At 41.1% G+C, this 14,638-nt stretch overlaps 1 protein-coding gene across 3 annotated transcripts; it reads left to right on the plus strand.

The window, feature by feature from the left end:
- Nucleotides 1-697: 697 nt before the first annotated feature.
- ALG8 (ALG8 alpha-1,3-glucosyltransferase) lies at nt 698-13,431 on the plus strand. Of its 3 annotated transcripts, none has more exons than XM_074816421.1 (13): nt 698-816; nt 1,456-1,534; nt 2,902-3,095; nt 4,405-4,514; nt 5,441-5,508; nt 6,063-6,189; nt 6,787-6,890; nt 7,009-7,129; nt 7,420-7,559; nt 8,390-8,529; nt 10,190-10,287; nt 11,379-11,451; nt 12,789-13,431. In XM_074816421.1, exons 1-13 carry the CDS (start codon nt 716-718, stop codon nt 13,018-13,020), a joined length of 1,587 nt encoding a protein of 528 aa, XP_074672522.1. In that variant the 5' UTR covers nt 698-715; the 3' UTR covers nt 13,021-13,431. The 3 variants fall into 3 exon arrangements, with proteins under 3 accessions (XP_074672522.1, XP_074672525.1, XP_074672524.1); XM_074816424.1 differs by having other exon boundaries at nt 7,461-7,559; nt 8,424-8,529; XM_074816423.1 differs by having other exon boundaries at nt 1,467-1,534.
- The last annotated feature ends 1,207 nt before the right edge of the window (nt 13,432-14,638 follow it).

The following is a 14,638-nucleotide window of genomic DNA, read 5'->3' on the forward strand; positions in this document are numbered from 1 at the left end:
AACCCCCAGATCCTTTTCTTCCAGACAGCTCCAGCCACACCTCCCCAAGCCTGTAGCCATGCAGGGCGTTGTTGTGGCCCAAGTGCAGGACCTGGCATTTGGCCTTGTTGAAACTCATCCCGTTAACATTGGCCACCAATCCAACCTATCCAAGTCTCTCTGTAGAGCCTCCCTATCCTCATGCAGATCGACACTCCTGCTTAACTTGGTGTCATCTGCGAACTTACTGATGATACACTCTATGTCCTTATCGAGATCATCAGTAAAGATGTTGAACAGAAATGGTCCCAACCCCAAGCCCTGAGGAACACCACTTGTGACCAGCCGCCAGCTGGATTTAGCTCCATTGACCACCACTCTCTGGGACCGTCCATCAGCCAGTGCTTGACCCAGCAGACCGTTCGCTCGTCCAGGCCGTGGGCAGCCAGTTTTTCGCTGAGGATTCTCTGGGGAACTCTGTCGAATGTCACTCACACCCAGCACCACCCAACCCCCCTACCTGCTCCCATCCCAACCCAAATCCCCCCTCAGCTCACCCCGCCCCACCCCTCCCCGCGCATGCGCAGTACTGCGCCCCAGCCGCCGGCCAGCGCGCGGGCAGCGCGGCGCATGCGCACCGGCCGCTGTGGGCGGGGTCGCGCGCTTTAAACCCCGCGGGCGGGCAGCGGCCGCCGCGATGGCGCATGCGCGGCGGCGCCGTCCGCGCGGGCGGGCTATGGCGGCGGGTGGCAGCGCCATGGCGGCGGGCGGCCGCAGCTGGTTTCTCACCCTGGCGCTCGGCGTGTCCTTCCTCAAGTGCCTCCTCATCCCTGCGTAGTAAGGAGCTTCGCTGGGGCGGGCGGCACGACCTGTCAGCCCCCCCCCCCCCGCGGCGGCGGCTGGCTTGCACGGCCCCTCAGGGCGGCCGAGGATGGGTGGGGAAGGGGGCACGGGCCGGCGTGGTGCCGCGGTTCCTGAGCGGGCCCTGGTGTCCTGAAGGGCCTTATTTCCTTCGGGCGCTTGTGGGGAGCGGGGTGGTGCTGCCTCCTCGTCCTCTCGGCGGCGTGGAGTAGCTTTGCTTTTGTGTTTGGAGGTGCTTACACCCCATTCCGGCTGGCTGTTGTTTGGCAGGGCCTCTAAATGTATTGAAACATTAACGCTTTTTAATTTTAAAAGGCACTGTAGCTTTCTTCCCCTCAAAGAGATCAATTTGCTGTTGAAAAAATCAGTTAGAACCTGTAATTTTGGCATGACTTGTCAGAAAAAGCCGAGCTAAATAATTCTTGACCTATAGTCACCTGTATATGTCCTTCACAGAAAGTTCATGCAGCAGCTTTGTTACTGTTGGAGTTACTTGATCAAAGTCTTGCTCTAGAGCTGGTCACCACAGGTAGATAAAAAGGAAGCTGACACTGTGCTCTGAAATGTTTCTCCTTTAAGTGTACCTATGTGACTCTTAATATAAACCTTCTGTAGTTATTCCACAGATTTTGAAGTCCATAGGAATTGGCTTGCCATCACTCACAACTTACCCATCTCTCAGTGGTACTATGAAGTAAGTACATGTTTGGGGTTTTTTTAGCTGTGTATAAATTATAGACACATTGGGTATGTCAGCCCGTGTGAATGCTAGAGGAGAAAGGCTTTTATTAGCAGAAAGTACATGCTATGGATGCTGGTGGTTGGCGGCTGTAATGCAGTGGTACAGAAACATACTAATCACAATTTGCTGGCCCTGCGTAGCATTTAGTTTAAAAATGAGAATTGTTTGGGGAAGCTGCTAGTACTTATGAAGGCAAAATGGAAAAGACAGTTAAGGCATATGGGTTATTAGAAAAGACAATTGAGGCACATGTGTTATTAGAAAGGCAGTGTAACACAGGAGCAAGTTGCACAGTGGTCTTAAATTGCTGCTGACTTCGCTCTTGTCATTAATGGCACACAGTTATCACTGTAAAGAATCATTTAAATGGGTATATACATTATGAAATCAATCACTGTATTAAAGTTTTGAGCCTCTGCTGGTGTGCTGCTAGCATGCATCGATTTTAATCTAGGTGAATCACCTTTAAGTTGGTGATAGGCACACCCTCCGCAACTGGGTTTTAATTTATCTCACAGTATCTCCTTGAGCTCTGGAGTAAATACTATAGTCTCTAGTACTCCTCCACATAAGCATCTGCGAACTGTGTATCCAGGAGTAAATGATTGGTGTAGCGCAGAACTTTCTGACAGGCTGATCCAATACAGTAAAACACATTCCTGGAGATCCCAGTGTGATCCCAGTGCTAAAGCATAGGATGGATTTCAGCAGCATAACATAAACATTTGGGAACATGCATGCTGACAAATATACCCCGTCCCAACCTGCACTGTTCCTCCTTCCTCCTCTCCCGTTTCCATAGCGAAGGAGTTAATCATTGGTCAGGGCATAATAACAGTCTGTATGGGAAGAGATCAGATAATAGTATTTGATCTTGATAAGGTCTTATTAGAATTAAGACTTGCTGACTAATGAGTAAAAATAATTTTGAGACTGTAACAAGGCTGATGGTGCTGGTGATTCCTCGAATGTAGACCAATATTCACTGTGAGCTATTGAGAATTTTTTTTAATATTGGCCCTGTTACTGTGAGTTGATTTATAAAGAACAGACAGCTATATACTGGTTAGGTGCAGATACATAGAATGCTGTTTAATCTTTTTCTACTAATTAAGAGGTGTCCCATCCTTCTACCAGTACTACAGAAGAATAGCTCAAATCATGTTCAGCACCATACAGCTGGCTATGTTATTGAGAAGTAGTTTCTGTTAAGTAGAGGCTACTGAGATAAAATACACCAGCTGATTTGCTGTGACAAACTGTACCTGAAGGACTGTAAACAGCATGGATCGTGTTAAACTATTTAATCTTGTCTTTAGGAGACTTCGCAATGGACCCTGGATTATCCACCATTTTTTGCTTGGTTTGAGTGTGCACTTTCGCATGTTGCCAAGTACTTTGACCCCAAGATGTTGGTTATTGAAAATCTAAATTACACCAGTCGTGCAACCATCCTCTTCCAAAGATTTTCTGTCATCTTTACAGATATCCTTTTCGTATATGCAGTTCGTGAGTAAGTCTTAATGTTCTAATTTTAGGGACAGTGGGTAGTCTTTAATATATGAAACTTTTGTAGAGTAACAACAAAAGCTTGTTTGTAGAAATAAACTTGTAAATGCACAGAAATATCAAAGTTGCTTTAACCTGTTCAAGGAGAAATTTGGAACATGCTGCTGAACACAAGATAACTTTGTTCTTGGAGATGCTGTGCATGTGATCAGATTTGTACACATTAGCTGCTGTTTCACATGTTATAGGTATTGAGTTTCTGTTGCTGGGTTCATTTTGTAGGAGTTGCAGGACAGCTTGGGTGCACCCAACTGTTTCTTCCTGTTACTACTTTTATTACTCTCTTAACTTTGAGTAGAAGTATAAAGGAAACTTGTGACAAAATGCCAAGTATCAAATATGCTAAGTCACTCCAGTGTTTTTGGTATTCTTGATGATGAACTGATGTAACAATATTCAGATTGTATGTTTTCAGTGTGCTCTGACTTTGTGAATAGGTGTTTATCCTACACCTAAAGAGTAAAGGGGGAGAGATGTTTTGAGAAATATGTTGCCTACCTTAACAATTTGGCTGTAACAGTCTTCCCTCATTTTATTCTGTCTGCTCAAAATTTGGGTAGAAAGTTCTCTGTTGCACTGGAGCACTACCTAAGCACCTTTATTTACTTTCTTTATTTGAAACAGGCTAGCTTTGCATTGTGACTTTTTTTCCTTTTAGTGTTTTGACTCAGATGCATGAATGAGCTGGCATTCTTAAAATGGCTCTTCTAATAGCAATTCAACACAAATCATCCACAACTTTTTAATGTGATCTAACCTTACCTTCAGAAATAATATGGACCTTATGACTTTACACTGAGAAGTAATAAGATATTTTTTAACCAACAGAAATAACTCATAATATTGGGGGGGAGCCAGGAAGAGGTTAATGTCCAAGTGGGGACCTTAAATACAACTTGGTACTTTGGCTCCAGGTGTATCAATATGTTCTTCGTTTAAGAGAAGTCGATAGCAAACAGGTTATGACAACTGTATGGTTGTTACTGAACCTGAGCCTTAAACCTGAGACTAAGTTACTTAAGCTTTAGCGTGTGGAACATACTACAGCTATTGAAATTTTAAAATCCTTTTTTTTACTAAACTTTATTCACGACACTGTCTTCTCTTGATGAATTTAGCAAGAATTCTATCCTTGCCTTCCATCCTGATAAAATAGTTTTCTTAGGGTTAAGTGTGCTTCTCAACTCTTAAAAGCAACAAGGTTTTTGTTGGCTGTTTCAATTAAGATGTCTGTTTCTTCTGCTCTTGTTCAGGTGCTGCAGATGTGTAAATGGAAAACGAGCTGCAAAGGATGTCCTGGAAAAACCAACATTTATTCTTGCTGTTCTGCTCTTGTGGAATTTTGGGTTGTTAATTGTGGATCGTATCCTTTCAAAGTGTTATGGCTGGTTTGTGTTTTGGTTTTGGGTTTTTTTAGCAACCTGTTACAGCATGTGGTACAAATCCATGAATATTACTATCACAGCAAGTAATGCTGCTACTGTTTGTGTTTCTGAGGTTATTCAATAACTTCATGTTTTCATTAGAGTTATTATTTGACAAAATGGAAATTGTTCAGGTTTTGGTCTGATTTGCCAGAATGGCAGGAGGACCAGTCTGGCAGCAACATGCCTGTTCCTGCTGGCTGTTCCCCCTCTGCCTGTGTACAGAAGTATTAGCAGAGAGCCTCTTTTTTTCTGGGTGGTGGTCTAGGTTTGTTCTATGTCAAGGAAAATCTCTGCAAGTGCCTTATGTTCAGGCTGTATTCAATTGGTTAATGTTACATGAGAATTAGCAAGGGTTTCTTTTAAAGAGGATATAAAAACACCTCTGGAAGGTGCAATTATTGTGAGTTAGTCTTGACAATGTGCATTGATCTAGCTGAGGAAGAACTAGTTTTGTCTGTCCCAGTCCTGGTTTAAGCTGCCTGCTTACAGGTGGTAGGTGATAAGTGAGGGCTACTGTCTCCATCCATTAACTAGTGTGAGGAAGAAACTAATATTTAAAAATTCAAAAAGTGGAGAATTAACTTTTCATTTGTTCTGATTTATATAAGTTGCATGATATGTATGTGGTCAGATTGTTATGCTTTATTTCATCGAGATAGTGTACTGATATTAGTAGATCTTGTCTGTGTTTACAGGTATGGTTAAGCAGTGACTTCATGTCTATGTGGAGTGAATTTAAGGTTACTTTCTTCATTTAAGTTCCATTTTAATTTGAATTCGTTGTTTATAAGTTTGAGTCTTCCCCAGAATACTGATGGTAGTAAAGAAAACTTGCTTTATTCCTTTCTTGACTCCAGTTCAGATATCCACTTTCAGTACAATGGCTTTCTATTTGGGCTGATGCTTCTTTCTGTTGCGCGATTATGTCAGGTAAACTTGAGTGGCTCTTTCCTGTTTTTAACCGTATGTATTTCAGGTGCATTAATCAGCTTCACTTTGCTGCTTATACTGAAGGTATTGGGAGCAGCTCAAAGTTGAGGGGTGCTAAGATGACTGTCTAATTGTTTGTTGAGTTTGGGGGGGAAGAGGAGAACTTGAAACTCACCATAATTGCTTGCTGATGCTGCAGCAGTGCAGTTCCCTGTGAGAAAGCGAAATTCTGTGTCACACCTCAGCAATGTGGCATGCTTTCCTGCCATTTTACCTTCTTCCAAGTCACCAGTCCTCAGAAAACGTAACTCCGAAGCCGCAGGGAGGTGAGGCCTACCCCAGTTTTCCAAGTATCATGTGAGAATGTTGTTTTCTTTTCCATACCTGTTGTGCATAATGCTACCGAGTTTGTAATTTGAAGTAAATACTCGGGTTTTTTACACTTATGATAAATGTCCTGACACCTTAGGAGTACAACAGAGGACCATTAAAAGTTAGTAGAAAGGGAGGAGGACAAGTAAAAAAGCTTGGGTTTTGTTTTCTTTTTCCTTTAGAAACGATACTTGGAGGGTGCTCTTCTTTTTGCTGTTCTTCTGCATTTCAAACACATCTACATATATGTGGCCCCAGCATATGGCATTTATTTATTACGATCCTATTGTTTTACTGCAAATAATGCAGGTAAGTGGGTTTTTCCTCGCTCACTTTTGGGGGATTGTGTTAATTAGAGGAGCCTGGGGAAGACTCAAGATGTGCAGATGCTATCAAAATGAAATGTCTGTGGGTCAAACGAAAAGTCTGTTTGAGTGACAGAGTTGGACAGATCTTTAAAGATCTTTGAAATTTATCTATGTAAAATTCATGTTTCTAGGGAGTTCTTTATTAAGAAAAACCAACATGAACAAACCACAGATGGCAGTTTGAAGCCTTAATAATTATTCTGGATATGAAACAATTAGATAGTATCAGAAGCTATTTCAAAGTCCTCCTTTGAGTTTCTCCTCACTTCTTAGCACTGAAAGACATGTTTGATATTCCTCACGTTAACAGAGGTGGTGCTTCTTTTGAAAGAGAAAATACTAGAAATCTGTATAATGGAGGAGCTGTAATGTGAAAAAAGTAAATGCAAACTAACTTGAAGAAAGCAACTGAATGATTTTACATAAAACCTGTATTTTTCCTTTATATAGGTGCTAGAGCATTCCACACTAATAGTGAATTGCTGTCTCCCTCTCCACTTGCAACAGTAACTTTTCATCATCTGTTTGCTTCTTGTAGATGGATCCCTGAAGTGGAGAAGTTTCAGCGTGCTTCACGTGACTCTTCTGGGGTTGATTGTCTGCCTTGTTTCTGCTCTTTCGTTGGGCCCCTTCATAGTATTGGTAATAACTGCTTTTTGCACCTGTTACTCCCCTGAACTGTTAGAAAATTGTGTTATAAAAATATAAACCATGTCTCATTGCAAGAGGTCATTTCTGTCTTCTTTTTTGTTTTCTGTAGGGCCAGCTGCCTCAAGTCATTTCACGGCTTTTTCCTTTCAAGCGAGGCCTCTGCCATGCTTACTGGGCCCCTAACTTCTGGGCTTTGTACAACGCCATGGATAAAGCACTAACAATTTTTGGTACAGTATGCTAATCTTACTATATGGTGCCTAAATGCAGCTAGAGCTCTCTAGATTTTAGTCTTCCTTCCCCATTTGAAATGCAGGTAACGAATTACATTTTCAGATTGCCTTAAATCACCTGATTATCTATATAATCCAGTGCATGATAACTTCCCAGCAGTAGGTCAGAAATCAATCATTGCTCTCTGCTATCCTTTAAAAGAAAGACTTAGGCATATACTTCATTCAGCTACTTCATTTTCTTCATTAATGTTTATCAGTTCGTGCTTTTTATGTTTTGTTTTTAGGTTTAAAGTGTAATTTTCTTGATCCCACAAAAATTCCTAAAGCCTCAATGACAGGAGGGCTGGTTCAAGAATTTCAGCATACTGTCCTCCCTTGTGTGACTCCCCTGGCAACATTAATCTGTACTTTCATATCTATATTGGTAAGAACAAATAATATTTTTTTGGAAACTTGATGTGTTTTGTCCCCCATAGATCTTATTTGATTAGCATGCACTTCACATGAATTTTAATTCCAGGGCAACAAGTAAGTTTTCTTTAAAAACAAAAATAAAAATAATAAAAGCAATTATTAGGATAAATGTGGCATTAATATCTATCTTGGTGCACAATATTACTTTCTTCAAGTATGGCTAAAATTATGGCCTGTGTCAGCTCTAGAACAGTTAAGATATTAAAAGCAACCTTGGATCAAAACCACTCTGCATGCAGAGCTAGTAGTAACCTTTTGTGATAAGTTAGTCGAACTAGGATGTGAGTAGAGGTACTGCTGGAACTGTTTGGACAGCTTATGGTGTTCCTAACAGAATGAGCTACAGGTAGACATAGCATTCTTCACGTGACAAAGAATTGCAGGATCAGTAAGTAATTATCTGGGTACAGAGTCTTTTTCACTCTAACGAGCAACTGGCCTTTAACTGGAAGTATTTGTTTCAATGCCTGTATGTAGTAACTTCCATAAAATGAGTTTAGTGGGTTAGATTCAAAGGCAGTTCTTGCAACACAAGTAACAGAGTTGGTTGTAGTCTTTCAGTCTTTTTCCTTCCTGTTAGACCAATGAAGTCCTTAAGGCTCTACTCATACATCCAGATTAGACAGGGTTCCTCCAGTGCTCTATAACACTTGTGCCACACAAGCACAGCCTGGGTTGCAGTGGTGTTTATTTACATTGAAAAAATCTCATTGGACAGTGGCTTGTGTTCAGGATTGCCAGACTCTTCACTGAAGTCCTGTTTTTGCCTGTTGTTTCTAGCCCTCTGTTTTCTGTCTTTGGTTTAAACCTCAAGGGCCCAGAGGCTTTCTACAGTGCCTTGTTCTTTGTGCGTTGAGTTCCTTCATGTTTGGCTGGCACGTGCATGAAAAAGCAATACTTCTTGCTATTCTGCCTTTAAGGTAAGTGAATTTTGTACGTAGTAGTTGGCCAGACTGAACCTGCAGCTGCTTGTTGAGGAATCCTCAAAAAGGATCGCTTTGTTTTCAGTATATCTCAGAAAATGAACAGGTTTATAGAATGCCTTAAGCTGTAAAGTTTTAGGGCACTTGAAGTAAATTAATTTTAGGCACAATAAGATGTAGCTGCCTTTGCAGTAGAATGTGCTGATGCTAGTATAGCATATGTGGGAAACTGGTGTAGTGTTAAACAGTATCTTTTATGACATACTAACTGGCTTATACTTTACAACAGTTTGCATTAACAGAAGCTTTAAGTAGAGCTTTATTGGTAGTAGCTGATTTTCATGTCAGCTCTGTGGGCACAGCAAAGCTTTGTACTAACTTACAGATGATTGGAAGAACAGAAGCGTACGGTGTTGGGATGATTAAGCGATCAGTTCAGGAGTCTGACACACAGGCCCACGTGCTACATAAACACTTTTGTGTTTCTTTGAATGCTGAATTGTATTAAGATGCATAGTACACAGAAAATCTCTGTTTTGATTCAGATGCTTGATTGCTGTTAGAATAATGAAAAAAAAAACCAAACCCAAAATAAACCATGCTTATGAAAGAATAGGGTTCAGTTTTAGGCTGAATGTGGACCCACAGCTCTTAAAAGGTTACATTTAGCTTCCCCTCGAAGCCTCCTTTTCTTAGTGACAGCTTGGGAGCAGGCTTGATAAAACATTTCACTCATGTGACATAGTGGACAAAAGCAGGCTGCTTCTTTAGTCTTGTTTTCCCCACTGTTATTACTGCATTTGTGCAGTACATTCATTGCACCCAAAAAGTCCAAGACACATTCATGGTGTGTCTTGTGGCTTTGCCTTTTAAAGAGGGAAATTAATTGGCTTATCTAGCCTGAGACATTTGACGCTGCTGTCGTACTCAAGCTCCGCAAGCATTTATAGTTAATTTAGTTCTTTTTCTCTCTGAATAGTTTAGAGATCTATTCTGGCCAGGACAAATGTAAAAATATTGTAGTCTTTTAGCTACCAGGCAGTTCAAGCCTTGACGAGTGCTTGTGGCTCATATTTAAAACACGAGGTAGGTTATTCAGGAGCCACCTGAGGAGAGGGACCTTCTGCACAATGCTTGACAAGAACAGTACGCAGTTTCTACCTTAGTGCCTGTTCAGGGTAGAATTGAGGCTGCAGTTCATAAGCTGCTTCACCAGTATTGCTACAAACTATTTTCCTTGTTCAGAGGTTTAGTGATGCTTAAACTCTTGCAGTGGGACTTGTGGGAGGAAGGGAATTAACACTGAAGAAACGAAAGGAGGGAGAAAAAGTAGGGGTGATGGTGTTGGCAGCCAGCTGGCAAAGGAAAAAGACCATTTGTAGAAAACTTCAGGCCTTTCTGATATTTGTGTTTAGTGGGTGTGTGTGGCTTTCTGGGGGAGGGTTTCCTGGCTGACTTTTCTCCTGCATTTTTATCTCTGAGGCCACGTGGTTTGGAAGCAGGAGACTTCATCACAGGTCCAGTGTTTGGAAGGACTGGGGTCCTGTGAAACTCAATTTGATGTGTTCTTCAGTTTCTTGTGAATTGTGTAGTGTTTTGCTGAAATTAAGTTTCTTCACTGAAAGACAAAAGTGTAACAAATTCTTGTAATTTTTAGCTTGTTGTCTGTTCAGAGAGCGAAGGATGCTGGCATCTACTTGCTTCTGACAACCATAGGGCATTTCTCTCTTTTTCCATTGTTATTCACGCCACCAGGTAAAGTGTTTTCTTTCTTTCTGTGTTTCCACTTTACTGCTTTGGGGTTTTTTCCAGAGATGATGTGCAGGTAATGGCTTTGGATTACTTGATGGAATAAGTTGAAAGTCGCAGGAGGCCGTATGTCAGCCTGTTTCCATAAATACAAACTCTCCAACTAGTGAAAAGAAACATTGGTTTAAAAAGCTGTGGAAGAGCTTTAAGTGAAAACAGAGATGGGAAATTGTCATAGTCAGTGTTTGGTATCCCTCATTCTGCCACAGTTCTAGAAACTTCCCTGTTTAACATAACCATGTGAAGCAAAAGTGATAAAGACAATTTGAAAACATAAGCCTGGTAGGCAGTTTTCCTGCTGACTTTTCCAGCTGACTGCTGCTTCCTGCTATCAGTAATGTGCTTAAGCTAAAAAAAATCACTCAGCAGCGTCAGTTAAATCAGTACGTATAGGGACAGATTTGGCTTTGTGACCAAAATCTGTTCCTTCCTGCCTCCCCTTTCAATGATTCAAGGGTCTGTTTGCTTCACTTAAACCCTGGGCCTTCATAACTATGATGACACTATAACACTATATTGACTGTTGTCCTTCTGGGAGAGTTCAAATCCAGACACTCACACTCTTGTGGTCTGATGACACTGCTTATTTGCATAGCAAAGCTGCTGCCTTAAGAAATGAGACACTTCTTCCCCCTTCTCTATTACTTAACTTTTATTTACCACATAACCTAGAACTAGATAGCATTGGTTTGGTTGTCACACTTATGTTTTAAGCTTCCCAGCCCAGTAATTTGTGATTTATTTTTTAATAGGAAAATCTTATTTGCAGTGCTATTGTATTGTAATTATAATTAATGAGTTCAGTATTTTTATAGATAATTGAAGTAAGTGTATTGCAACTGCTTGGCATCTGCTTTAGTAAATAGCTATGCTTATTTTTAGGTGCCCTAAGCTGTAAAACACTTACTTCTGTTTGGAGAAAATAATTAAATTGGACAATGCAAATAGGATTAGCAGGATTTAAAGATACTGCAATTTATATGGCAAAAGGTTTTTGTAATTAACTTTAAAAGTACGTTATGTTCCTTGTATTTCAGAGCTTCCGATTAAAATACTGCTCATGCTGCTGTTTACTGTTTATAGCTTCTCTTCGTTGAATTCTCTATTCAGGTAATTAAAGAAACTTCTTTCCAATGCCAAGGACAAAACCATTTCTTCTGTCACTGGGAACAGTGTTGTCATAAGGGGCAAACAGCACAGAAAACGGATGCTGAAGTATCAAATTGAAGTGTTACTAGTCAAAAGATGCTGCTGCCTCTGCTCTCTTCTCAGGAGGCAAGGTTTAAATTAGGATTATTACAGCACATCCTTGTAACATTTGAATTGACAGCTACCCAGTTAGCCCCAGCAGGCTGCAAATCCCCACCTGTTTGATGAGCAGTTAAAGCACAAAGTTGTAATGCTGTAGCCAGTGAGGATTTAATTAATATTGGAGCACTCACTACAGTGAGTTATCTAGAGGTCGTTTATTTGTGCTAACAGTTGTAAATACTACTGTGGTTTTTTGCAGTGGTACTTAGTATTGCCATGTGTGGAAGGGACAGTTTATAAATAACATACATTAACAAGCTGTAATTTGTCAACAAATCTCCTGCAAACACTTGGCTGTCAGAACATATAACTGCCCATATCATCCTGTGTATTTTTACAGGCTCTTGATCTCTTACCCACTTTACCAAAGATGGTGCTTATCCTTATAACCCTTGTAGTCCCCACTTTCCTATTTCCCAGACTTTTCATGGCAGAGCCAAGCTGTAATGAAGATGTTCAAAATGCTAAAAACCTGTGTTCGGTACTTCAGCTACCTGCTGTTTGTAGGTGATCCTCTTTCAGCCAGGCTGCTTTTTCCCCCTTAGTATTCCACAATTCAATCATTCTGTCTCAAGAGCTCTAAGTAAAAACCTCTGTAGGAGTTAATTTCTGTCTAGAGATGCAGATTTTTCAAGGTTCTTGTTCCTAATTTTCAAAAAAACCCCAGCTTCCTTCAAGAAGAACATGAATTCCCCTGTAAACTACCTGCAGTCAAAACCCTGCCACTAATGTCCTTTTCAAGAGAGATTGGCTCATAGTACATCCTACAGAGAACTTGAGGAAATGAAGATAAATCTGACACTTCCAGTTTTTGGACATGGACCACTTTGGAACAAATGTGTGCATGAAGGTCTCTGTTCAGTTGGTCATGGAAATGATGTGAGGTGAAGCGGAGCAGCTGATAAGATTTCTACTTAGATTCCAAGGCATCTTGGAACTTGGTGTACAAACCATATGATAAGGAAATGTTATCACACTTTTTTCCTACTGAAACTCTTCAAACTGTTATTTAAAGCCTTATAGTTAACTAATGGGGGATATTCTTTGCACTGGCCACCAGTGATAGCTGAAAAACAGTAGTTGTTTTTAGTGAACATCATGTATTTTAACACTTTTTTTCTTAATTCCTCTGACAGGAGGGAGAGGCCTCTCCTTAACTGGTTTGAAACAATCTACCTTATCCAACTAGTGCCTTTGGAAATCTTCTGTGAGATTATATTTCCTCTGACCCCCTGGAAAAGGCACTTTCCTTTTGTCCCTCTGTTGCTGACCTCTGTATACTGTGCTCTGGGTGTCACGTACGCTTGGCTGAAACTCTACATCTCTGTCTTGACTGAGAGAATTTCTGTCAGACAAAAGGCCGAGTAAAGCCACAGTGTTGGGACCAGTCCCAGGTTATCCCTCTGAGGGGATAATCCGGCACGGTGTGGGGTTGTCACTAGGACATACAACTCTTGATAAGACACAGCAGACATGTACCATCGCCATGAGCAGTTTTCCTCCAACACTTCTGTACTGCCCAACAAGGATACCTCTGACCAGAAGCGCTCGTCACAATAACATGGGCTGCGGTGAGGTGCCACTTGCTGTGGATAAACTGTGAAGCTTAATGAGGTCCAGACTTATGTCCTGAGGAAAACCTGCCTGGCTTTCCCATTACTGTTTGTGTTTGAATAAAAATTGTTGTGACAAATTACAAGGGATCATTGCTGTGCAGGAGAGCATTGTAACTGCATTCTGTAGAATAGGTAAATTAAAAACTTGATATTTTTTGTTTGAGTATTTCTTGTGGTTTTTTTCAGCTCATGCCAAAGCCCTGCTTTTGAGGGACACCTACACAAGTAGCTGGCAACTTGTCCTGAGGTGCTTTGTCAAACTGTTAGAGCTTGAGAGTCAGGTCTTCAAATTAGTTGCTTAATATGTCTGTGTCCCTTTGATCTCCTTGTTTCATAGATTCTTTGCAAAGAGGTTCTCATAGTCTTATAATACTTATTTTTGTAGACCAGATTACCAAATTGAGGTGTGTTTCTGAAATAAGGATTTTTTTAACACCATTAAATGTATCAGATAATGTGGCTGGATAATTATATTTATTTGCAATTCATGTGAAATTCTGCAACCATGACAAAAGACCAAGTGTCCACAGTTCCTCTAGTAAATTGAGGAAGAGGTATATTGTCTTCTGCCTCTACAGAATCACCTACCCTTGAAGGCAAGTTACCTACAGCTTGATGCAGTTCATCATGCTTTTTTAAACCCTATGTAACCATGTCTAAAAGATTTTGCTCTATAAATTGGGGTCTGGTTTCAAGCCCAGTACTGACACATGAAACTGGAAGGGGAAAAGGGATGGATTTTTTTTTTCCCCAGCAGTTCTTGAAGTTTCTTCCATGTTTGTTGGAGAATGTGACCCCCTTCAGAGATGAAGGCACATGGGATGGTTGTGCTTTTCATGTTCTTCGAATATTTTGGATGTTAAAATAGAGCGTGTCCCTTGTTAGGACAGTGGGTGGACAGTAGACTAGTTGCTGTGGCCATTTGTGTAACCAAACAGCTTGTACATTGAAACTTTTCACAGCCAGTGTGTTAATTTTCAGACCTTTTTCACTCTGGTTTTCATTACTTTCTCATAGTTCCTGCTTTTTCTACTCCGTTAACTCCTTTGATATGCTCCTTTTAGCTGCTGGGACTGCTGGCAGTGCTTCAGTGCCACTTCCACCTTATTCTGCCTTTGGGCTCAGCCTCAAAGCTGTGGGCAGGGTAAGGCACCCACAGTGCTCGTGTTCATCTGTAGGGGAATGGTAATATCCTGAAAAAAACCCTCTCCGTGCTCTTCTCCAGCAGCGCCTTTGCAGGTCGAGCTGAACTCCTCCAAGGACTCCTGCCTCAACTTTGGCATCTCCCACTAAGGAGCAGTGACAGCCCAACCTGATCCTGGGCAGAGAAAAGCTAAATAGTATTTTTTAGGAAAGAAGCTGGGAATGCT

This window comes from Strix aluco, chromosome 2, assembly GCF_031877795.1.
Source record: "Strix aluco isolate bStrAlu1 chromosome 2, bStrAlu1.hap1, whole genome shotgun sequence".
Taxonomy (NCBI): domain Eukaryota; kingdom Metazoa; phylum Chordata; class Aves; order Strigiformes; family Strigidae; genus Strix; species Strix aluco.